At 36.7% G+C, this 23815-nt stretch overlaps 2 protein-coding genes across 3 annotated transcripts in view; one reads left to right on the top strand and one right to left on the bottom strand.

The window, feature by feature from the left end:
* LOC127424219 (FERM domain-containing protein 3-like) overlaps nucleotides 1-7644 on the top strand; it is a 142305-nt gene extending 134661 nt beyond the window's left edge. The window contains exon 14 of the mRNA XM_051669206.1: nucleotides 5922-7644. Within this exon, the coding sequence (XP_051525166.1) occupies nucleotides 5922-6574 (653 nt within the window). The 3' untranslated portion in view covers nucleotides 6575-7644. The remainder of the gene's footprint in view (nucleotides 1-5921) is intronic.
* Nucleotides 7645-8395: 751 nt separating this feature from the next.
* Nucleotides 8396-23815, bottom strand: part of LOC127424608 (ras and EF-hand domain-containing protein-like) — a 29852-nt gene continuing 14432 nt past the window's right edge. Inside the window, exons 9-17 of one of the 2 annotated variants that reach the window (XM_051669950.1) lie at nucleotides 23669-23739; nucleotides 20354-20522; nucleotides 19592-19717; nucleotides 18868-19015; nucleotides 18351-18432; nucleotides 15289-15403; nucleotides 14192-14311; nucleotides 13876-13952; nucleotides 8396-13365 (exon numbers count right to left, since the gene is read on the bottom strand). In XM_051669950.1, the coding sequence (XP_051525910.1) occupies nucleotides 13260-13365; nucleotides 13876-13952; nucleotides 14192-14311; nucleotides 15289-15403; nucleotides 18351-18432; nucleotides 18868-19015; nucleotides 19592-19717; nucleotides 20354-20522; nucleotides 23669-23739 (1014 nt within the window). In that variant the 3' untranslated portion in view covers nucleotides 8396-13259. Of the gene's footprint in view, nucleotides 13366-13875; nucleotides 13953-14191; nucleotides 14312-15288; nucleotides 15404-18350; nucleotides 18433-18867; nucleotides 19016-19591; nucleotides 19718-20353; nucleotides 20634-23668; nucleotides 23740-23815 lie in introns of both variants that reach the window. The other variant, XM_051669949.1, reaches the window with a different exon arrangement.

Here is a 23815-nt window from a genome sequence, read left to right on the forward strand (position 1 = left end):
CCCATTACACAGTCGGCTTTGACGTTTCTGAGCTTGGAGCAAATTTTCCTGTGTTAGTTGACCCAAAGTGTGGAGTTTTGCTCTAAGAACATATTGAATTTCATTTTTAGTGTTTGAAGGTCCCTCCTCCCAAGCTTCCTGTATGACGTCGAGCACGCCGTGCGGCCACCACCCATACAGCAGCTCGAATAGGGAAAACCCTGTGGAGGCTTGTGGGACCTCTCAAACTGCAAATAACAGGGGCTCAAGCCATTTATCCCAATTTCTAGCATCCTCATGCACAAACTTACGAATCATATTTTTCAGGGTTTTATTAAATCGTTCCAACAACCCGTCTGTTTGTGGATGGTAAACATTGGTGCGAATCGATTTAATACCCAATAAATCGTATAGTTCGCGTAGTGTTCATGACATAAATGTAGTGCCTTGATCAGTGAGGAATTCTTTCAGAATCCCCACTCGGGAGATTATTCTGAAGAGTGCCTCCGCAACACTACATGCTGAGATGTTGCACAGAGGCACTGCTTCCGGATATCGCATTGCATAGTCCACCAGAACCAATACAAGTGATGTCCACGTGCTGTCCCCGATAATGGCCTGATGAGGTCCATGCCAATTCTTTTGAAGGGGACCTTGATCAACAGAAGGGGGCAGAATGGCACTCTTGGGGTAGCCGGCGGATTCACCAGCTGACATTCACGGCATGCCACACACCACCTGCGAACATCCCCATGAATGTCCATCTAATAGAAACAGGCCATTAGTGAGTTCAGTGTCCTTTCCTGCCCGAAGTGACCCACCATTGGATTATAATGAGCCATCTGGAATGACATTTCCTGACGGCTTCACGGTATTAACAATTGGGTTGAATCCTCTTTTGTCTGAGCATCCTGCATCACTTGATACAACTGCTCTTATATAATAGCGAAATATGGATATGAAAGTGCGATGTTTGGTTGGAGTCGTTGACCATCAATAACTTTCACTTGGTCAAGGGCATGCCTAAGGGTTTTATCAAGAGGGAGAGGCCGAAACCTCCCCCTCCCTTATGTTATCCTGGTGTGGAGCTGACAAAGACCACCCCGGCTCTGCCTCCCCTGCCAATGCATTGCACATTTCACATCTAACAACTTTCTCGCAGAACCCATCCACACATATTCCCTTTAATACATTTTTAAATTCAGGCCAATTTGTTCCCAAAATTAGTGGATGGGTGAGGCCATAGTTGCCGGCGGTAGTTGTTGTGCCACGAGTTGAGCTTCCCCGGACAACAGTGGGATGAGTCTGGCCACCCACTGAGCACGTGGCCAGCCCCAGATCTCACCGTCCTCTCAAACAGATCCAAGAAGGCCTCGGGATCATCTTCTGCTCACATCTTCATGAGGGCACTGGAGGCATGGGGCTACTGGGTCCGGAGTTGCGGCCGGGGCTTTCTCCTGGTGCAGTAGGCTCCGGATCGCGTGCCGGTCCTCGGCTTGAGCTTGGACCACCTCCTGGAATTGGCGATCCTGGTCCTGGCATAGCTCAAGCAGGGCCTGATGTTGCGCATGGTGCATACTGGCAAGGGGCTTGATGACTTCCGCCAACTGCGAGGACTCCATGCCGGTGTATTTCCTCCAATTCTCCCTGGTTTCGGCACCAGTGTAAGAGGTTCATAGGGTGGAAAAGGAGGAAATGGGAAACTTGGGATTTCAACTCAAAAGTAGAACTTTAATTAAACAAACTGAAAGTGGCTTTTCAGCACAACACTCTTCAGATCATGTCACAATATATTAGTCTTTTCTCTCAGGTAGCTCTCTCCCTCCTCATCTCTGGCGTGGTCCCTTTTTCTGCTCTCCCCAGTGCTTACTGCAATCAGAAACAGGTGTTAGACATTATAGCACTCAGGTGTGTGCACCCATGCTGCTTTCTCTCTCTTCGAACGAACGCTCGACCACGCCCCTACTGCCACAACTCTCTTGGCCGGTATATTAAAGCCACGCACGCTCCAAGATATAACTCTGAGATCGCTCATCACGGAGGGTGAAACAACCAATAACCACCCCCTACCCTCTCCCAGTTAGTAGTTAGTACCACAATAATGAAAATTCACCTCCTAAAATGTACCGTATGCAAAGTAAATATACATACGAAACAAATAGTTTAATTATATAACAGCTTCGCACACCCAGTGAATGATAAACAATTGCCAGAACATGAAAAATTGTAAATTAAAAAACAGAACTGTCAGCTCCCGGGGTTGAGCGAGAACAAATACTCGACCCCGTTTGCTGACGTGAACAAACGTCTGTTGCGATAATGCCATGATTCCCTCCTCAAAGCGCTTAATTAGAAACATAACAGGGCTTTCCAAATAAACTTTAGAATGAAAACGTGCTCACCAATGTAACGGGGGATAATCCAAAGCAAAATCCATCCTGCTAATAAATTAGTCCATTGCGTCAGAAGAAGCTTCTTTGATAAAAATTTTCAATGCTGCCTCTGCATTCTCTGGGGTGTCATAATAAGCCGCTCGTCCCCATCGGACAACCTTAAATGTTTCTGGGAACAGTAAGTAAGATGAGAGAGAGAGATCCCTCAATCGCCATCGGATTGGTTGAAATGCCTTTTCATTGTTGGAGAAATCCTGAAAGAATTGGAGCTTGTCTGCACCATGTATAACTGTGTTTGCGTCTCACGCGGCTTGCATGATAGTTTGCTTATCTTTAAAGTTGAGCAAGTGTCAGAGTCCTTGGCTCATTCCGTCTTGATCTTCCTGTTCTGTGAGCCCTTTCAAGTTCTAGGAGCTGCCCGTTACGTGCAGGGAGCCATTTCGGTAGATTATCCTGTAGGAAGGCAACACAATCACTGCCTTCTGTTTCCTCAGTAAGGCCTGTCAGTCGTAGATTTGACCTAAGATTACGGTCTTCCCGAATAACATCCCGGTTCTGTAGTTCAGAGGTTTTATCCATCCATCCCAGCACTGTTTGTCTATCTTTGCGCTGCGTCTTTTGGATGTTATCCACTCGGGTTTGCAGTGTTTGCACTTTGGCCATTTTGGCCAAAAGCTGACTCAATCGGACACCCTTCAACATCTCCATCATCTCCGACATTACTTCCCGCAAGCATTGTTTGATAGTATCCATCAGCGCCGGTAAGTCTGTACCTTCTTGGGTCACAGGCATGTTTTTAGCAACACCGGGGAAAAGCTCTGTAACTGTTTTGGCCTTTTTCTTCATTGGAGAACGCATCTGAGCCTTTATGAAGGACATAGGCCTCTTCTTTAAAGTATACATAAGCAAATTAGCAGGACATAATCAATGGATGCTAACCAAAAATAACCGTTGAGCACACGAGGTGATGGAGCTCGTCTTCAAGCTGCTATCTTGGATTGCTCGAAAATCGGAAGTCCCACACTGTTCACTTTTACGTGACGTTTAAGAACGCCACTTTCTGCAAAAACCCTGGAATAAGCAGTTTTCTTCAGTGCATGTAAATTGGTCATAGGTGTTAAAAGCTTCCTATTCACATTTCTTGTTTGAAAAGTCTCATACCTCCCTCATGTGGCGTTTTCATGGGTGTGGATTATGATCATTGTGAATGAGCTTGCATGCGTGCCCAATTTACGAATATTTGGAATTCACTAACATACACACTTTTAACTAACAAATCTGGGGTGTCGGTGGCATTTGTGAATCTGGCGGAAAGATTTCAAGAAGGTCCATTTACAAGCAATGACTTCCAATTTACTTATATATTTATGAAAGTTTCATGATTGAAGCCAAATAAGTGCAAGAGCATTTAATTAGTGGTCGACCAATATGGGGTTTTTAATGGCCGATGCTGATATCCAGAGAGCAGGGAAGCCGATAGGCCAATACAATGTTGATATATCAAACAGTTTAATATATTAAATAACAAACATAAAATTGCTAATATATATATATATATATATATATATATATACTATTATTTAGCACTATATTTACTCAATTTCACACAAAACTAAAAGATAATATTGTATTTTAAATGGTAGATAGCAGTTTCTTCAAATTTCTGTTTAGTCATCAAATTTTCGTAATTTATTTGCACATGAAGAAATTGTTAATATATTAGGAAGAAGGAAATAACAGTACACACAGTAGTCCAGCAACCATGGATGGCATGTCCGCATTAGCAATCACATTTACTCAAAAAATACTGAATCAAACCAATTGTACATGCTGTGCATAGTGAATAAGACATTTACTTACAGCACACAAGAAGCGCTTTTAGCTTGGACTGCATCCGAAAACATAGGCAGCTGACTTGCTACCTTGCTGCCTAATCAGTTAATGGCTCAACTGACAGCTGTTTTGAATGAATGGAACTCTTAAGCAAGCTGGTCTCCGAACAGTTTGAAAAGCACCTTATTTTCATCGTACCTCAGTATACAGCCTCTGGAGGCAGCATTTTCCTGGTTTCGGATGCAGCCTTGAAGTTGCACTCACGCACTTGTGTGGATCCAGCGTGAGCAGCAATCTCTTGACAGTTTAAATGGCCTGGATCGCCTGCTTGGATCGACATGGAGTGACTATCATTATTTGTGAATCAGAGGAACTTTTGATCCTGATCCTGAAGTTTTTGATTCTGGCTGATGGAATACGCACTTCAGAGGAGGATATTAGATGAGCGCTCGACGGGAAGAAAATGCTGGATTTTCGTGAGGTTCATGAATTACATGTGTTTAAACGAGATATCTGCATATTTGCAAACGGTATATAATACAAGCTTTAATGATATTTGCCTTTTATCATTGGAAAAGATAGTTAAAGGTGACAGGGAAATGTTAAGGAGAGGCTGTTAGAATACGTGATTTATAGGTAAATATATGAATGCACCACAGGATGCTGGATATGCTGAAGTTGTGTGAGGTTGGGTTATTACATCTGTTTAAATGAGATATGCGCATATCTGCAAATATGCGCATATGATATTAGTTTTATTGATATTTGCCTTTTTATCATTAGACAAGACAGTTAAAAGTTACAGGGAACTGTTGAGTAAAGAGAGGAAGAATGAAACAGGAAGCACTGTAACATTATGAGCTCAAACGCATCTACTGCGGCTCTGATATGCAGATTGTTTAAATAACACTGTTGCACACCGGTCTATTATTGTAGTAACACGATGGCATGTAACTAGAAAACAAACCATGACTGGTCATTTACATGTCTCAGTTGCTTCACATGCAAGCAGGCAATTATTGTCGCCCTCAAGAAACAAATTGGCTAAACGGGATTTTTTTTAATTAAGAGTAAATTCAATAAATAAAGTACATACAGTACAAAAAAATTAAAACAAAGAAACAAAAAATAGTGGTCTCAGACATTTGGATCCCACTTTATATTTTGAGACTGATCCCACTGTGAATTCGGCAAAAGTAGGTCAAAAGTTCCTCAGCTGAAATCTGTCTGTGCTTACGGAAATTTGAACCAGTGGTCAAAGCTGGAAGTGTTGTTGAACATATGGGTATGTGTGAGTTAAATGTCCACAGAGGTGCACCAAAAGCAAGTTGTAAAACAAGTTGTATTTAGTTGTAACTTATGTGATGCAGTAAACAGGAATGCATATTTTATTAACTCTACCCCAACCTTAAACCTTACCATCAATAAGAAAGTCATTTTAGAGCAAAAATGCAACCTCTGAATAACGCTCACCATTGTTTATGTGAACTTGATTACTACCTGGTTTTCATGGGGCCAGAACCCGTGTCTCAGTATTAGTATCAGTAGTGCCATATTAAAAGATAAACATATTTGAATTGATGCAAAAATGTTTAATGGGAGATGGCGCTTGTCAATATTTCGGCAGAATGGGGTCCTTTGTGATCATGTTGATATTTTTCAGGAAATGTGCACAATCAATCTTAACCCATAATACAACTGTGATTCATTCTGCAGGACTCTCGGCTTTGAAAGACTCAGTTCATCTCTCCCCGTTGAAACCGTCAGTCACACCTGAGGAGGTGGAGATAGAGGAGATTGAAAACCATGTTCAGGAGAGACGAGAGAACGAGACCGCCAATAGGACGAGAGTAGAGGAGGAATGGAGAGAGATACATGCAGACACTGAAGACGATGTGGCCAGCACTCTTACTATCTCAGACACACCGTATAACCCCTGTGCCAGTCTGGTGCCGACGCCAGTGGAGGAGGGCCAGAGTGGCTTAGACCTGCTGTTCCAGAGTCCTGCACGCTTGCTGAAGGAGCTTCACGCTGATCCAGAGATGCAGGCCAAGCTTCAAGCCGAGAAGGAGCGGGAACTGGACAAAGAGGCATTTCGCCAATCCTTGTGCAGGCCGTCAAGTGGACAGCAGCAGATGCAGGCCTGTCTGCGTAGTGCCGCCCGACTAGTGGTGATGGCAACTGGGCTTCTCATGGTTCTTTTTCCTCTTCTCCTCGTACTGTTGGAATCAGACCTGGACATCTCATTCCTGCATGACATCCGGCAGACGCCAGAGTTCGAGCAGTTCCACTATGAGTACTACTGCCCTCTGCGCCGCTGGTTTCTCTGCAGACTCGAACTCATAATGGAGCAGCTATGGGGGGACTGAGTCAGACAGGGAATGGGGGCGGGAATGAGATAAAAAAAACAACAAAAAAAAAACAACAGGTTTTCTCTCCTACATCATGCTTATTTATTCTTTTGCAAGTCAAACTCATAATTCTGTTAAGCCACATGCTTGTTTAGGGATGGGTGTTGAAGTTCTTGTAGCTGCAGTTGAGGTCTCCTGGGTGTAGAGCATTAGTTTTATTGTATTTTAGCTGTAGCAGCAGACATTGGACACCAGCAGGACATACAAAAGGGCATTTTAAAGGTCTTAGATGGTTCAGTCAGCTTTATTAAGGGTGTAAGCAAAGTATAGCACTGATATCAAATGCATTGGAATATCATTCATTTCAACATTGATGGTGGATGTGAATGCCATTTTAAGATTTATTTCATTCATTTCACGTGCACTTGGTCAAAAACTAACAAAAGAGTATCAGTTTCAGTATGTAGAACTGGGTCATTCTCAGGAAATGGTGGCATTTGTGACAGGAAATTTTGTGTCAGGAAAACTTTCATTCTCTTTCAAAAGCGTACAGCTGAACTCTCCAGAACTCTATTTTTTCTAATCTATTACCCCAATGCTAAATATGTGGTTACTGCCTTGCAAACGGAGTTGGGTAGATTACTTCTTAAATGTAATCCGGTACTGATTACAAATTACGCAACAAAATTTTTAATTAGTAAATTTTTTTATAAACACTTTTTAAGAATCTAACCTGATTAAATTTTTGGATTACTAATCTTCTGGATTACTCATTGCATGTTTTGATGAAAATAAAATGTTAAAAATATTTAATATCAGTTTACACTCCTTTTAATTAAACATTAGTAAACATGAAATCAAAAATGGATAGGTAATGTAATCAATATGCAATCATGCATTTCATAAAAAAGTAACTGTAATCTAATTACACACATTTAAAAATGTAATCTAATTACAAGCACTAGATTTTTGTCATTTTCTTACATAATCCAAATGACATGTTGTCAATTACTGTCCAACACTGCTTGCAAAGTGTTTATTGATACTAACCTTAAAGTGCTACATTATTTCAACCCTGTCACAGCAAGTCTGGAATTTATGTTTGACTTAAAATGTTTTATTTTAAAAGTTCTTTACACTCCAAAAAATATTTTAGCCAATTTTTTTTTTAATTGCACATTTCAAGTTCATAACAAAATTGCATTAAATTGAATTGTGTAATGTTTCACAAAATGTAAATAATAAAACTTTAAATATTTTTAAATATTTAAAGTAGTTACATTTTTTAACATTAGTTATTAATATGAATTAACATGAACTAACAATGAACAATACTTTTACATCATTTATTAATCTTATTTAATGTTAATTTCAAGATATGCAAACACATTTTTAAAATCAAAAGTTGTATTTGTTAACATTAGTTAATGCACTGTTAACTAACATCAGCTAACAATAAACAATGTTTTTTTTTTATTAACTAACATTAACAAAGATTAATAAATGATGTAAAAAATATATTGTTCATTGTTAGTTCATGATAGCTAAAGCAACAACAAATGTAACCTTATTATAATGTGCTACAAAATATATTTTTAATTGTATTTTTTTAATGATGACTCAATTAAATTTAATAGAATTTTGTTTTGTTGTGCAGCATTACACACAAACTGGTGTAAAATTTATTAAACTATGTGACTGTTAGTCCGTACTTTTAATTATCATATTAAGTATATATATATATATATATATATATATATATATATATATATATATATATATATATATATACACACACACACACACACACACACCGATTAGCCACAACATTAAAACCACCTGCCTAATATTGTGTAGGTCCCCCTCGTGCCGCCAAAACAGCGCCAACCCACATCTCAGAATATCATTCTGAGATGTTATTCTTCTCACCACAATTGTACAGCGCGGTTATCTGAGTTACCGTAGACTTTGTCAGTTCGAACCAGTCTGGCCATTCTCTGTTGACCTCTCTCATCAACAAGGCATTTCCGTCCACAGAACTGCCCCTCACTGGATGTATTTTGTTTTTGGCACCATTCGGAGTAAATTCTAGAGACTGTTGTGTGTGAAAATCCCAGGAGATCAGCAGTTACAGAAATACTCAAACCAGCTCATCTGGCACCAATGAGGGGGACCTACATAATATTATGCAGGTAGTTTTAATGTTGTGGCTGATCAGTGTATATATATATATATATATATTAGTCATGTGGACACAGCACACAAATGATACCGTTTTCTGAAAATGATCCTGCTATTTATACTTACTATCCATTTGAATTCATTTGAAGTCTTGACAAGTTCAGCTTTCATAACACACATAATGCATGTCAAAATGTAAAAGCACGACCAGGTAATGAGCTTCACCAAATTAAGATGTATTTTCTTACAAATTAAATTACAGCCATTTCAAGACTAGTTAATTCTGACCTCAAAATACTGTATTGGAACAAACCTTTTCTACACACTATAAACACACAAATATAAAAGAGAGGGCAAGCGATACATGCTAAAGCTTATTATAGTTTTTTTATTTTATTTACATTTTTTATATACATTTCTATGTGATACATTTAGTTATATTTTCAGCAAAAAGTTATCTTAGTTAAGGAGGCGGTAGATGAGTGAAATATTTGTATTATCACACAACTTACCTTAAAATACTGTGCAGTGGTTTTTATATAGAATAGCACAAAATTTAAACATTGATTCTGTTTTTTTGTTTTGTTTTTTTTGTTTTTTTTTGTTTTTTTTCTTCAAGATTTTAAGATGTCATGTTGAGTAGCTGTAAAAGGGCAAACAGAGATGATGGTGATACATTTTAGAGGATCTTACTTAACTAATAACTGTAATCACACAACATATTATATCACAGAGTTACAATAGATGAACTCCTATCCTCCACATCCACATTAATCCAATCAAATACAGACTTAAGATAAGGCTACTTGTGATGCAAATTTGATGTGATGTAACATTATTTTGCTGAGATAACAGTAAAGGGCTAATGACGTATTTTCTGTCGAACTGCATCAGGCTCAGAGGAGTTGCAGTTTGAAGTTATTCTTAATATAAAACCCTTGATCGCATATTTACTATTAAACACCAGGTGGCGCTCTCAGGAATGAATGTGAATTATTGAAGGATCTTTAAAAAGCAGTTTATTTTTCTGATGAAAAATGCATATTATGTATTTATATGAATATGTCATTTCAAAGAACATATCTGATTGCTATTTGACTGTGTCATTCGTGACTCATCGTGCTTGATATTCATCCATACATGCTCTAAGCTTGTCGTTAAATCACATTTAGCATTACATAACCTACAATATGTGCTTTATGAAAACAAAATCTGAATAACATACATCCACATACACTGTTGAGTAGATGTGTATATTTAAGCGTCTTGTCTGCTGAATAGTTCTCCTTTCCATTTGTACACCTATGACAGCATGTGCCTGTAAATACTGTGAAATGTCATTCTCATTCCAAGTCTCTGAACTTGTGGACTCAACTAACACATTTAATTCATGTTTCTGTATAATCATAGGACTTTACAATGGCCAAATGCCATTTGAAATGAACATATAAAGGCTTTTTTCTTTCTTTTGAATTCTGTTCAGGTTTCTCTTTACTCGCAGCTCAGGGTTGAGTCATATTTATTAATGTCATGCATCATGAAACAGCCAATAATATAAATATGTAGAAAAAAAAACCCAGTAATGTAGATAGTAGATAGTCATGCTTTGTGCTTATCTTGTTTGTGTGTTATCATGACCAATGAAACCAGAAAATGGCCAAATTTAGTCAAATTGCTTTGAAAGACATACTGTAAAGTTGAGTAAATGATGACAGAATTCGCATTTTTGGGTGGACTATTTCTTTAAACTGAGAACAGATATTCCCTAAATATGCTTTAGTAACAGTGATTATGTAAAAATCTTTATAATATTTTATTACAGGCAATAGTAGGTTGGTTGAATATGGCCATGAAATTAAAAATCTCTTATTGTATTGTATTGTTGCAAAAAATAGATGTCCTCATTGTAACTGGCCAGAGGGTAAAAACATTTAATATATCAAACAGAAATGTCATGCACTTGAATTTGTTGTGTTAGTTATTGTTTTTGTAGCCTTGCCGTTCTGTTGCATGAAGGAACACCAAGATTTAATGTCACCCGATAAAGATGAGGGGTGATGTGCTTATTTCATCTTTATTTAGCTTATGTTTGGTAGAACTGAGATTTTGTTTGTGTCTGGTCAAGTTATTTTAACAAAACTGTCCGCAACAAAACATTTAATTAATTCAAAGTCTTATTTTAAAAGAGATTTCATATTTTCCTTTTAATCTTGTCTTTTTAAATTTCTATTTATGTCCGTCACTTAAAGCTTAAACTATTGAATCCAAATGTTCTGAATTATTTTCTCATTGGTAAATTGCAAATGTTTTGCAATTGTTAAATTTACATGTCAAGAACATGCTTTTTGTCAAAAACACGCAAAATCAAAAGAAATTTTTTAAAACCTATTTGTCGTGAAGCTGAAAATAAAATCTAATTCTCATAACCATTTTTTTTTTTTTTTTTTACTTTAAATTGTGAAGTATTTATATGTCATGAAAGTAATTGTCTTTGGCTAATTTTTAATATGAAAAGGCAATGATTTTCTTTATAAACTAATGAGAATGTCATTAAAAATAAGAGTTACAAACTCAAAAGTAAAACATCTCACTGCATTACTGTAATGAGAATATATATATATATATATATATTTGCTTTACAGTAATGAGAATTGTATTAGGAAAATGTGCTTAATTGTGACTAAATTAATGTCAATTAAATTGCTTAATCATCCTAAATAGCCTTCATTTTATTTATGCAAAGTCAATTTTTTTTCTTTTGATTTTGGGTTGAGATAAGACTTGGATGTGTTTTTAACAGGTTTCATGAGATTCAGACCTTTGAATGACAGTGAATTGACTGTGCTGGTAATTAATTAGCCAAACTGAAGAAGTGCAACATTCACTGATTTTGGTCATTCACATTAAGATCTTGATTTATGATTAGTGATTTATTGCAACATACTCAAATAATTCATAAATATATCTGGTCAAACACGAAAAACAATGCATTACCCTTTAATAATAAAGATACTGATAAATGATACAGTAAAACAAGAAAATATGCAATAGATAATCTGGAAAATGCTACCACGTTTTAAAATATATATATATATATATATATATGTTTGCTATCTTTTTGAGTGATTGGTGATTTCACAGAGTACAGTATGTGAAATGTGTTTTGTTTGCATGTTTAGTAATATTATAAATGTTTTGAAATTAAAACAGTCAGTCACCTAATTTCAACTTTATACAACTCTGGGAGTATTAAAAAAACAAAACAAAAAAAAAAAAACAGTTCCCAATCTGCCTTATGAAATTTGTAAAGTGATTTTTGATTGTTTATATGTTCAAACAAAAGAACTGTTTTATATGTTAGTACTGCCACAATAAAATTGGAGTGAAAACATATTAATCTTTATTTCAATATTCAATGTGTGCTTGCAACATACATTCAATCTTAAAGTCAAGCTATGCATCATATTATAAAAGAAACAGTTGCATGTAATGAGATAATATAAGTGAGCATATTCAGGAATGTTTCCTGTAAGAACATAAATAATAAGTGTCCACTGCTTATGATAGAATAGTGTGTTGTATTTGTGTTACAGAAAAGAGAATAGTGTTTATCAGATACAACCCATTAAAACTGACTGCTCTTCCAAAAACAATATGATGCAATAACAGCAGTACGTCATGTGGAATGCATAAAGAAAATTATAGATTACAATTAGAGGCTTCCATAAAAACTTACTAATCTGTTTTAATTAAAACTCTCATTTTTCAGACATTTAGATTTATGATTTGAAAATCATATATGCTTTGAATCAAGCACCAATTTTCAATTCTTTATCCAAATAATTCTAAAACATTTGGTTCATCCATAAAGGGTTTCATGCATCTCATTAGACACACGTCTCAAAAAGTGAATTAAAGAGATGAATGAAAAAAAAAACTATCCTATTCCTTTAACAGTTCCTAACAAATAGGGCTTTTCACATTATTCCGAACAAGTATCCTGTTTCACATACCACAAATAAAAAAACAATTCAGTTACCCTGTTAGACATACAGTATATAATGGTATAGATTTCTTTTCACTCACACAAAGAATGTTTTCATGTAATAAATAGGAAAAGGCATGGTACGCCATACTAAACTCCTAACTAAATGTATGTAAACCAAAAAAGAATGCTACAAATATTGGTGTCGCTTCGCAGTCCTGAAAGCTGAGAAATTCAGGGATATCAAAGGCAATGCAACACATAAAAATGTGCTTGGACTTAAACATGTGGCCTGCAATAAAAAGAAAATCTGAGACTATCCCAAGGTCAAAACTTGAACACATTTAGTAAAGCAAAATTCTCAAAAATTCTAATTTTTCCTATCTTTCTTGTTTCTTATCTTTAATGTGACTTGAATAAATAGTTTAACAATTAAATGTTATTCTGCTTGAACTCTGTAGAAGCGTTGTATCTGTGACAGAGGCTCAGATAGAACTGCTGCGGTAAGTCTATGTTTGGGGATGATGTGCACACGCATCAGCCCATGCAGCAGTTAGGGTTGGACATCTTTTTGTTATGACTTCCGGAGAGTTTTGCCACTGCTATCGGCTCCTTGCATTCATCAGTATGCTTTATCACCTCTCTAATGTGCGGGACAGAGAGAAAGTGTACACAACTTCGCAGATCAATCACAGAGCCGAGTGTTAATGCTTTTCTTTTTTTTTTTTTTAAGTCTAATATTACTATGCAAGTTTAAAGCTGATGCGTGTAAACACTTTGTTGCTGTTTTTGCCAAAATAATTCTCCCTGGGAATCACGCCCCTGATTCGCCCTAGTAAATAAGGGTACACTTGATAAATTTATGGGCAGACTGAGCCCCAGTACTGATTAAGGGCTACAAACACCCCTGAGTTGGTAATGTAAACTGAAAAAGTTTCTCCTTGCGAGGGTTCATCAAAGAATTATCTTCAGACTAGCATCATTCAAAAGATTTGCTGCCCTCTTGTGATTAATTAATATTACACAAAGCTTATATGCACCAAGTTTCATTTGAAGGCTCTTTGATGCCTTTGGTCTAGTCTTCTGGTAGCCAAATGTACTAATTTTGTCTGGAATCCATTTTTTTGTTTTTACTCTGTGAAATGGGGCTTACCGTGCTAAATGAAGAACCGCCTCAATGATATTGGAACCATCTTTTGCACTCGTCTCACAGAATAAAGCACTGTACGTCTGCAAAAAAAGTGAAGCACTTACACTTGTGAAAAACACACTCTTTCCAGAGTCTAAATGTAATTTCTTCTTGTACATGAAGTAATATGACCTAAAACATTAGTAAAGAGGTACAAGTGGCAATGTTCTGGATCACTGAAAGGTCACATCACATCTACAGGCAAAGTGAAAGTATAGGAGAGCTATAAACAGAAACTAACACAAAGTCATTAGATTTTGAACTGAAGGGAATAACTAACCATGGCCAGTTTCTCTCCATAGCTGGTTGGAATACAGGTGACTCCATGTAGAAGAGCTTCATTCCTCAGGTCTGTCTTGTTCCCCACAAGCATGATGGGAATATCATCTTGGGACACATCCTGCATCCGAGAAAGCATACACTGATATCCAATTTTAACTGTCCCTGCAACACCTCTTTGAAAACACTGTGCTTTTAATGGACACAAGCTTGGACAAAACTTGCTTGTGTAGACCTCAGTAACTTTTCTATGGTGCTCTGATCCCACCATGGAGAAAACATGGAAAAGATAATTCTCATTTCTATCTCACAACTGCGACTTTATATCTCACAACTGCGACTTTATATCTCACAACTGCGACTTTATTTCTTGCAAATGAAGCTTTGTCTCGCAATTGCAACTTCATATCTTGCAACTTTCTATCTCACAATTGCGACTTTATTTCTTGCAATTGCAACTTTGTCTCACAATTGCAACTTTATATCTCACAACTGCAACTTTATATCTCACAACTGCAACTTTATATCTCATAATTGCGCCTTTATATCTCACAGTTGTGACTTTATTTCTCGCAATTGCAACTTTTTATCTTGCAACTTTATATCTCTCAATTGCAACTTTATCTCACAATTGTGACTTTATATCTCACAATTGCAATTTTATATCTAACAACTGTGACTATTTCTTACAATTGCAACTTTATATCTTGCAACTATATATCTTACAATTGTGACTATATCTCACAACTGTGACTCTTTATCACAACTGCAACTTTATATCTCACAACTGTGACTTTTTGTCATGAAATTGCAACTTTGTCACACATCTTGCAACTTTATTTCTCACAACTGTGACTTTATTTCTTGCCGTTGCAACCTTATGTCTTATGTCTTATAAGGCACAGCAGCAAAAACATCCTGTTTAATTCTAAGGGTCAGGTAAAGGGTGTAAAATGGTCATGCACAACCAAATTAAAAACCTTGAGTAACATTATAAGAGGACTTGAGGGAAAAGAAAAAAAAAAAAAAAGAGTATGGACCATTTAATAGAATGGCAAATATTGTAAATAAAATTAAAGTATACAGTCTAGAGATTACCTCAATGATGTCGACCCACTCACGCACATTAAGGAAGCTCTTCTCACAGGTGACGTCATACAGTAGAAGAACTCCATCAGCTCTCCTGAAGTAAGACTTAGCAATGCTACGAAACCTGTAATAGGAACATCAACAGAGAAACCATAAATCCCCTCCATAACTGCATCATGATGCATTACAGAATGTGTATGCCATCTGTATTATATATATATATTTTTTTTTTTTTTGGCAGCAGTATAAATTATTCCGAAGGTTCAGCTACAAAGTTGAAGCCAAGGTTTCTTATCTTAATTAAATGGTGTAGAAGGATATAAGTATAGCAGTCCAGTTGTGGTATTTACACCATGTCATAACCAGATGCAAAGTGATTAAATGGTATCTCTTCCATATCATATTTTGCATTTTACATCTATTAGAGCAAGGAGTTCTAATATAACGCTAGTGAAGGGTTTGGGACTGTGCGTTACTGTGGTGCCATCAGTCAATCAGCATTGGGTTCCAGAGTGATCAGTCACATGGCATTTACAGCTCAGGTGATTGACTCAAAAACGGCCCAGAATTGAGACCCCACACTGGCATAGAATTGGGGGAGACGTGGGCACACGTCCCCCCCAATGCTGTGAAGGGGGTGATTTGACCACCCACCAACACTGAAAATAATTTCATATGAGATACCTTGCAACTGAGTGGCTGTGAGTCTGACATATTAAGACAAAAAAAAACAGTTTTGTTGCTATGGTTACGGACAGTGGCCGCGTGGTGCTTTAATGGCCAGGTGTCGCGAACTGAACGTGAACTTTTAATTCATGTGAAACTGAAGCTTAAACACACGAATTCCAAAACATAACAGGAGGAATTTGAACCACCAAACTCATATCCATCAAAAAAGCGACTTAAATCGGCTGTTTGGCAGCATTTAAATGATGATATGTAAAACAAGCAGACAGATGTCCTAGAAAGAAACACATGCTACAAATGAGACAGGATGCTCCACTAGTCGTCCAGCAACAAACTAGTAAGTTTAATATTTTTAGCTGTGATGATTTTAAAGTGATTAATTAAAGATGCCACTTTTTGTAATGTTTAAGCATGCTGACAGCATGCGGTGCATTTGTGTGTGGATACTATCAGCAACTAAACTTTGAAAAGTTGTGTTTTAAATTGTCCTCCTTATTTAAAGCGTCGCTTCTGTACAAATTCACAGCATTCAACAAAAAATGCACTTTTGAAGCACTCTGTTTACACTTAAGCACATCATTGATCTCGGCATGCACATAAGCGGTATCGTGCCCTGGAGTGTCTCTACCTCCTTTTGTGTGTGTGTGTGTGTGTGTGTGTGTGTGTGTATATTTATCAGTTTTCTTATTATAGGGCTTCCCATAGCGTCCACATATCCCCCAGAAATACACTGGCGGCCAAAAGTTTGGAATAATGTACAGAATTTTCTATTATGGAAAGAAATTGGCACTTCTATTCACCAAAGTGGCATTCAACTGATCACAATGTATAGTCAGGACATTATTAACGTGAAAAATTACTATTACAATTTGAAAAAAAATTTCAGAACTTCTTAAACTACTTCAAAGAGTTCTCATCAAAAATCCTCCACATGCAACAATGACAGCTTTGCAGATCCTTGGCATTCTAGCTGTCAGTTTGTCCAGATATTCAGGTGACATTTCACCCCACACTTCCTGTAGCACTTGCCATAGATGTGGCTGTCTTGTTGGACACTTCTCATGCACCTTACAGTCTAGCTGATCCCACAAAAGCCCAATGGGGTTAAGATCCATAACACTCTTTTCCAAGTATCTGTTGTCCAATGCCTGTGTTTCCTTGCCCACTCTAACCTTTTCTTTTTGATTTTCTGTTTCAAAAGTGGCTTTTTCTTTGCAATTCTTCCCATAAGGCCTGCACCCCTGAGTCTTCTCTTTACTGTTGTACATGAAACTGGTGTTGAGCGGGTAGAATTCAATGAAGCTGTCAGCTGAGGACATGTGAGGTGTCTATTTCTCAAACTAGAGACTCTGATGTACTTATCCTCTTGTTTAGTTGTACATCTGGCCTTCCACATCTCTTTCTGTCCTTGTTAGAGCCAGTTGTCCTTTGTCTTTGAAGACTGTAGTGTACACATTTGTATGAAATCTTCAGTTTTTGGCAATGTCAAGCACCGTATAGCCTTCATTCCTCAAAACAATGATTGACTGATGAGTTTCTAGAGAAGCTGTTTCTTTTTTGCCATTTTTGACCTAATATTGACCTTAAGATATGCCAGTCTATTGCATACTGTGGCAACTCAAAAACAAACACAAAGACAATGTTAAGCTTCATTTAATGAACCAAATAGCTTTCAGCTGTGTTTGATATAATGGCAAGTGATTTTCTAGTACCAAATTAGCAATTTAGCATGATTACTCAAAGATAATGTGTTGGAGTGATGGCTGCTGGAAATGGGGCCTGTCGAGATTTGATCAAAAATTATTTTTTTCAAATAGTGATGGTGCTGTTTTTTTACATCAGTAATATCCTGACTATACTTTGTGATCAGCTGAATGCCACTTTGGTGAATTAAAGTGCCAATTTCCTTCCAAAAAAGCAAAATCTGAACATTATTCAAAACTTTTGGCTGCCAGTGTACGTCCAATTAGAAGTTTAGACAATTGTTATATGGTATGCATTTTTTGCATCAGTGCTTTTGCATAATAAGAAAATGTGCAAATAACTGTAAAACCAGTTAACCGCAATTGTTTTCTCAGATGGTAATCTAATTTTCAAAAACTCACACCGCAGCATCCATACATATAATATACTTTTTTATTTATCTGTGCATTGATTTAAACTGTTATTATGCATTGTGTAATGTGTTGTAATGAAACATAACACTTCTCAAACCCACATTTGGTCCCCCTCAATGTTCAAACCAAATCTACGCCATTGAGTGCCCATGAGCATAGATGGCAGCATGCAGGTCACATACTCCTGTTTTGCATGCGGCAGCTGAGAAAATGTCTTTGAGAAGAAAGGGAGTGGTTTTAGCTAGAATTTGAGTCATAGGATCTTACCTTTCCTGCCCAGCCGTATCCCACAACTGCAGCACTGTAGGAACACCATCTACCACCAAGGTTTTCATCTGAAAATCAACACCTGTGAGGAAATGGAATTCGTATATTTATTAGTAAATTAGTTAAATAAGTATATTTAGTTTTCATTTTAGTTTAAGTATTTTAGATTTGCCAACACTGATTTGTGAATTGAACATTGAAGTTTTTATATATCTCAGGGCTGCTAGTGGCATTTTCATGTTTCCTGAAGGCTGGTTGTTAAGTTAGCAAACGTTATAATATACTGTTCATCAAATACTAAAACTAAAACTAATTTCAGGTAAATTTTAGTTTAGTTTAGTTTTGGAGTCTTGAAAAAATATTTTAGTTTAGTTAAAAAAAATGTTTCCCAATTATGTTAGTTTTTATGTTTATTTTAGCTAACAAAACATTTAATTAAATTTTTATGCTCAGGTTCCATTAACAATAATAGCATTGGAATCTATTCAAGTGTAGCTGAGTGTTGGAGAGGTCTTACCCAGTGTGGCACTGGTGTTGCCTTTGAACTCGTTCTTACAGAGGCGAAGAAGGAAACTAGACTTGCCCACCGCAGCGTCTCCTGCCAGCACAATTCTGTAAGCCTTTTCAGACAGAGCCTCAATCACCGCCAACTCATCCTTCCCTTTCTACACAGACACACAAAAAACAGTATCCACTCTAAGGAAAATATTCCTTTTAAACAAACCAGATGGAATGAAAAGAATTCCAAAAAAATACACTCCAATAGTCACTTTATTCAGTGTGACTATTGGTGGAACTGGAGAAATATATAGGATTTGATTCCTCTAACAAAAAAATGTAATATCATGTTTATTTGGACATGTGCCATTGTAATACCATGAATAACATGAAACCATTCACTAAATGGTAAACTGAGGGGTCCAAAGTCTGAGGCCACATTCTGAGACCCAAATTCTGGGATTATTATTTAAATTTATTTAGAAACATTTAAAATTCTGCATGAAGTTACTAATCAAACGTGATCAAATTTGTTGCATTGACCATGTTAACTGCTTTATACAGAGTTATTTGAGAGTAAACACTTGAGCATTTGGGCATTAGTAGTTTTTGAGTTTTAGGACTGTGATTTTATTTGTTAAAGGTACAGTTTATAATTTAGAAGCTGTGCCGTGGGTCAAATATTCTGATCTGTGCATTTAATTTAGGGGCTTTAGATGATGTTTGATGAGTGAATCTATTACCTCAGTGAAGATAGCAGAGAGGCATTTCTTCCCCGAATCATTTTTCTGAGCAGCTTGTGATGGAGTCCAACTCAGAACTGATTCAATATCTGAACCAAACGCAGCCTCATCTCGCACCTCCAGAACCTGTCAACACACACAGTTTGTTTCAAACGTGAGCCTGGGCCAGCTATCGTTTGACTACAAAAGATTTAAACCACTTTTATCACTTCTTTTTGTCATTTTGGAGCTTGAAGAAAGAAAGAAAGAAAAGTGTGAATCAGGAACAGATCAATATTTAGGTCCTTTTTTTTTTTTACTATCAAACTCCACTTTCACATTCTTCTTTTGTTTTTGACAATTCACATTCTTCATGCATATTGCCACCTACTGGGCAGGTAGGAGAATTTATAGTAAAACAAAAAGGACTTAAATATTGATTTGTTTCTCACCCACACCTATCATATCACTTCTGAAGATATAGATTTAACCACTGGAGTCTTATTTATAATACTTTCATGCTGCCTTTATGTGCATTTTGGAGCTTCAAAGTTCTGGTTACCATTCACTTGCATTGTATAGACCTACAGAGCTGAAAATTTCTTCTAAAAAAATATTTGTTCTGAGATATTCTTCTAAAATAAAATATCTTGTGGTCAGCAGAAGAAAGAAAGTCATACACATCTGGAATGGCATGAGGGTGAGTAAATGATGAGAACTTTCAATTTTGCATTTGATTGGTAAGTTTGATAGTATACGGGACATTTTTGGATGACATCATACCTCTGTGTCCGAAGTGTCTCCAGACACAGTGGTGCTGTTGTCCACCGCTTGCACAGGACTTGGACAGGAAGTTCTTTCATGCTCGTAATCGTAGAAATTATTTGAGCGTAGAGTCGACATGCCGCTGTCCACGTAGCTCTCGGGCAGGCTGTCCTCCTCACAACTGCGTCTGCGCATGGGGTCACACAGGGCCAGAGCCAGAGAATCACAGTTCTGTCTGTGCAGATCCTCCATCATCTGAAGATGATCATAGACTTCATCTAGATAAGTGTTACAGCACCTACACAAGTATTCATTAATATAAACATCAACGTTACAAAATACTGCTCATCCTATGTTCATTATAAACAAACTGGAGACAGAGACAACTAGTAATCATTATACATATATAAAATACAGAACTATACATATATAAAATACAGAACTATAAACAAAGGCTGTGTATTGATTGTAACATCCTCCACTGCCGTAACTCCAAATAACCACAAGAGGTAGTATTGAGAGGACTCTAACACACTTGACTCTCATCTCACTATTCACTGCCTGTCTATTTAAAACCTGTTTGCTTTCTAGTTCTTTGCGAAGTCCTGCCTATGTGTATTGGATTTCTGAGCATTACTTCTGAGCCTTTTTCCTGAATTATTTTTCTGCCTGCTGTTTTGGATGGTTTATTTCCCTGGGTTTTTGATGCATTGCCTGTTCATTGGACTATTGTCTCAGCTTGTCGTTTGGATTGTTTCTTTCCTGTCTGCCTGCCTTATTGGATAATTGACCCATTGCTTGTTACTATCTACATGATTATGGAGTACCCTAATTTCAATAACGCTCAGCACTTGGTTCCTCACTCTTCTGAGTTGAGACAATCATAACATTGTTGCAGATTTTCAGATTCGATTCTAATTTTATTTGATTAAATTCTATTACAATTGCTTCCATACAGTATGAAAGAAATTATCTCGTAGCTAATGTGGTTGTAAAGAGTAGTTGCTGAGATGAGACGGGAGATGCTGGATCTAAGTGCAGGCTTTTAATGAAGATGATGATAGTAATACAAATAAACGCGAACTCAGAAAACAACAAACAAGAACTGAACTCATGTTGCAGCAAACAAGAACTGACCAAGAGGGAACAAAACTAGAGGGTATTTATACAAGCACGAGTAAATGAGGGAATGGAGAACAGGTGAGGATGATGGGGAACAGATGGCTGTGATGAGGGCAGTGCACCGTGGAAAATCAGAGGGCAGAAGACAAAAACTATATCAAAATAAGAGTCCTTGGAAACATAACGGTGACACACTGTGACAGCGGTTAATTAAAAGGGGACCTTCTAACTAGGAATTAGGTCTATTTTTTTGTAACATGTTTATTGTTTACATGCAAAATTTGTACTATTCACAAGTATTTACACTGATATGTAGAACACGTGCTAAAAACCGGTACTGTCTCTAAAAACAGCATCAGTTCAGCAAGCGTGTCACAGAAGTGTTGAGCCCATAACGAGAGAGAACTCGAATGACTTCTTTACCACATCCGTGTTATGTGTGATTAGAATTAAATGTTCATTTTTTTATTTTTAATTTTTTATCAACAATTGACTGTAAAGAACAAAAGGATATAAAAGAGACACCATTTAATGACAAAGTGTGGATCTTGTCTTTAATCACATCAAACGGATGAGTCAAACCAAACTTTAACACGAAGTATAAGGATCTTGATGATGAACTTCTTCGCCACTATATACTACTTAATGACTGATGAGTGAAATCTGACCATTTCTAATTACAGAAATTTTTTATTGCATAGTGCGAAATTTGGCTGCATATACAAGTGATTTACTCACATTAATCATTCTTGGGATTTAAGAATCGATAAAGAGATTAATATCAAATGAAGATCGCGATGCAGTGGGAAATCAATATTAACCGGCCATACTATAGACACTACAGATCATTTTACACACAAATATCATAATGGGCATGTGCACATGCCTGTATAATCATCATTAATGACATACTGTATAAAAAACACAACTTCAGCTTTAAAGAAATAGTTCATCCTAAATTGAAAATTCTGTTATTATTTGGGCTCCATTTTCCATACAATGAAACTAAGTAAATGAATTATACAGTCACGCTCAAAATAGGACAAAAGGCACCATCAAAGTAGATTTCTGAAGCCATACAATAGCTTTGAGCGAGGAACAGATGGAAATGTAAGCTGTTTTTCACAGATAATCTTCCCCTCTACCTAAATGATATAATCTCAATAATGTCTTTCTTATCTGTTCCTTGCACAAAGCTATTGACTTTGAATACAGTACACACTATAAGACTTGGAATACAGTACACACGTTTTATGACTACTTATATGGGGTTTTAATGGTGCTTTTATTTATTTTTTATTTTTTGTACTAGATTTTGGAGATTTGACTATAAATAACCATCCACACCTTGTAAGGAAAACAAAAGCTTAGAAATTTTACTTAAATTAAGAGTTCACCCAAAAATGAAAATTCCCTCATCATTTACTCACCCTCATGCAATCCCAGATGTATATGACTTTCTTTCTTCTGCAGGACACAAATGAAGATTTTTAGGAAAATATCTCAGCTCTGTAGGTCCATACAATGCAAGTGAATGGTGACCATAAAATTAAAGCTCCTAAAAGCACATAAAAGCAGCATGAAAGTAATTCATACAACTCCAGTTGTTAAATTCATGTCTTAAGAAATGATATTATAGACCTTTCAAGGATGTAACAGATCATTATTTAAGTAACTTCTACTCCCTTCCTAGTAGGTGGCATTATACATGAAGAAAACCACCAAAAACAAACGAAGAACTCTTATGAGGGCTGTTTGAAAGTGGACATTTATGGTAAAAAAAGAAAGAAAAAGGACTTAATTATTGATCTGTTTCACCCACACCTATCACAATGCTTCTGAAGATATGGATTTAACCACTGGAGTCATATGGATTACTTTTATGCTGCACTTAAATGCTTTTTGAGCTTCAAAGTTCTGGTCATCATTCACTTGCATTGTATGGACCTACAGAGCTGAGATATTTTCCTAAAAATCTTCATTTGTGTTCTGCAGAAGAAAGAAAGTCATACACATCTGGGATGGCATGAGGGTGAGTAAATGAGAGAATTTTCATTTTTGTGTGAACTATCCCTTTATGGCATCATTTTGTGTTTCACGGAAGAAAGAAAATCATAAAGAGTTGGAATGACATGAAAAGTAAATGGTGACAATTTTAATTTTGAGTGAACAATTCCTTTAAAGTTTATGATAACATGATACATGTCTTACCGATCAAAATAAGGGGAACTCAAGCTCTTCTTCCTGTTCATGTAAACTCCAGTTGAGAGCCCAGTAACACACTGAAAGAGAATACATTCAGGTCTCTTCTAATGGACTAATAAGCAGAAGTGTCAATACATTTAACTCCAACTCTAA

This window comes from Myxocyprinus asiaticus, chromosome 33, assembly GCF_019703515.2.
Source record: "Myxocyprinus asiaticus isolate MX2 ecotype Aquarium Trade chromosome 33, UBuf_Myxa_2, whole genome shotgun sequence".
NCBI lineage: Eukaryota > Metazoa > Chordata > Actinopteri > Cypriniformes > Catostomidae > Myxocyprinus > Myxocyprinus asiaticus.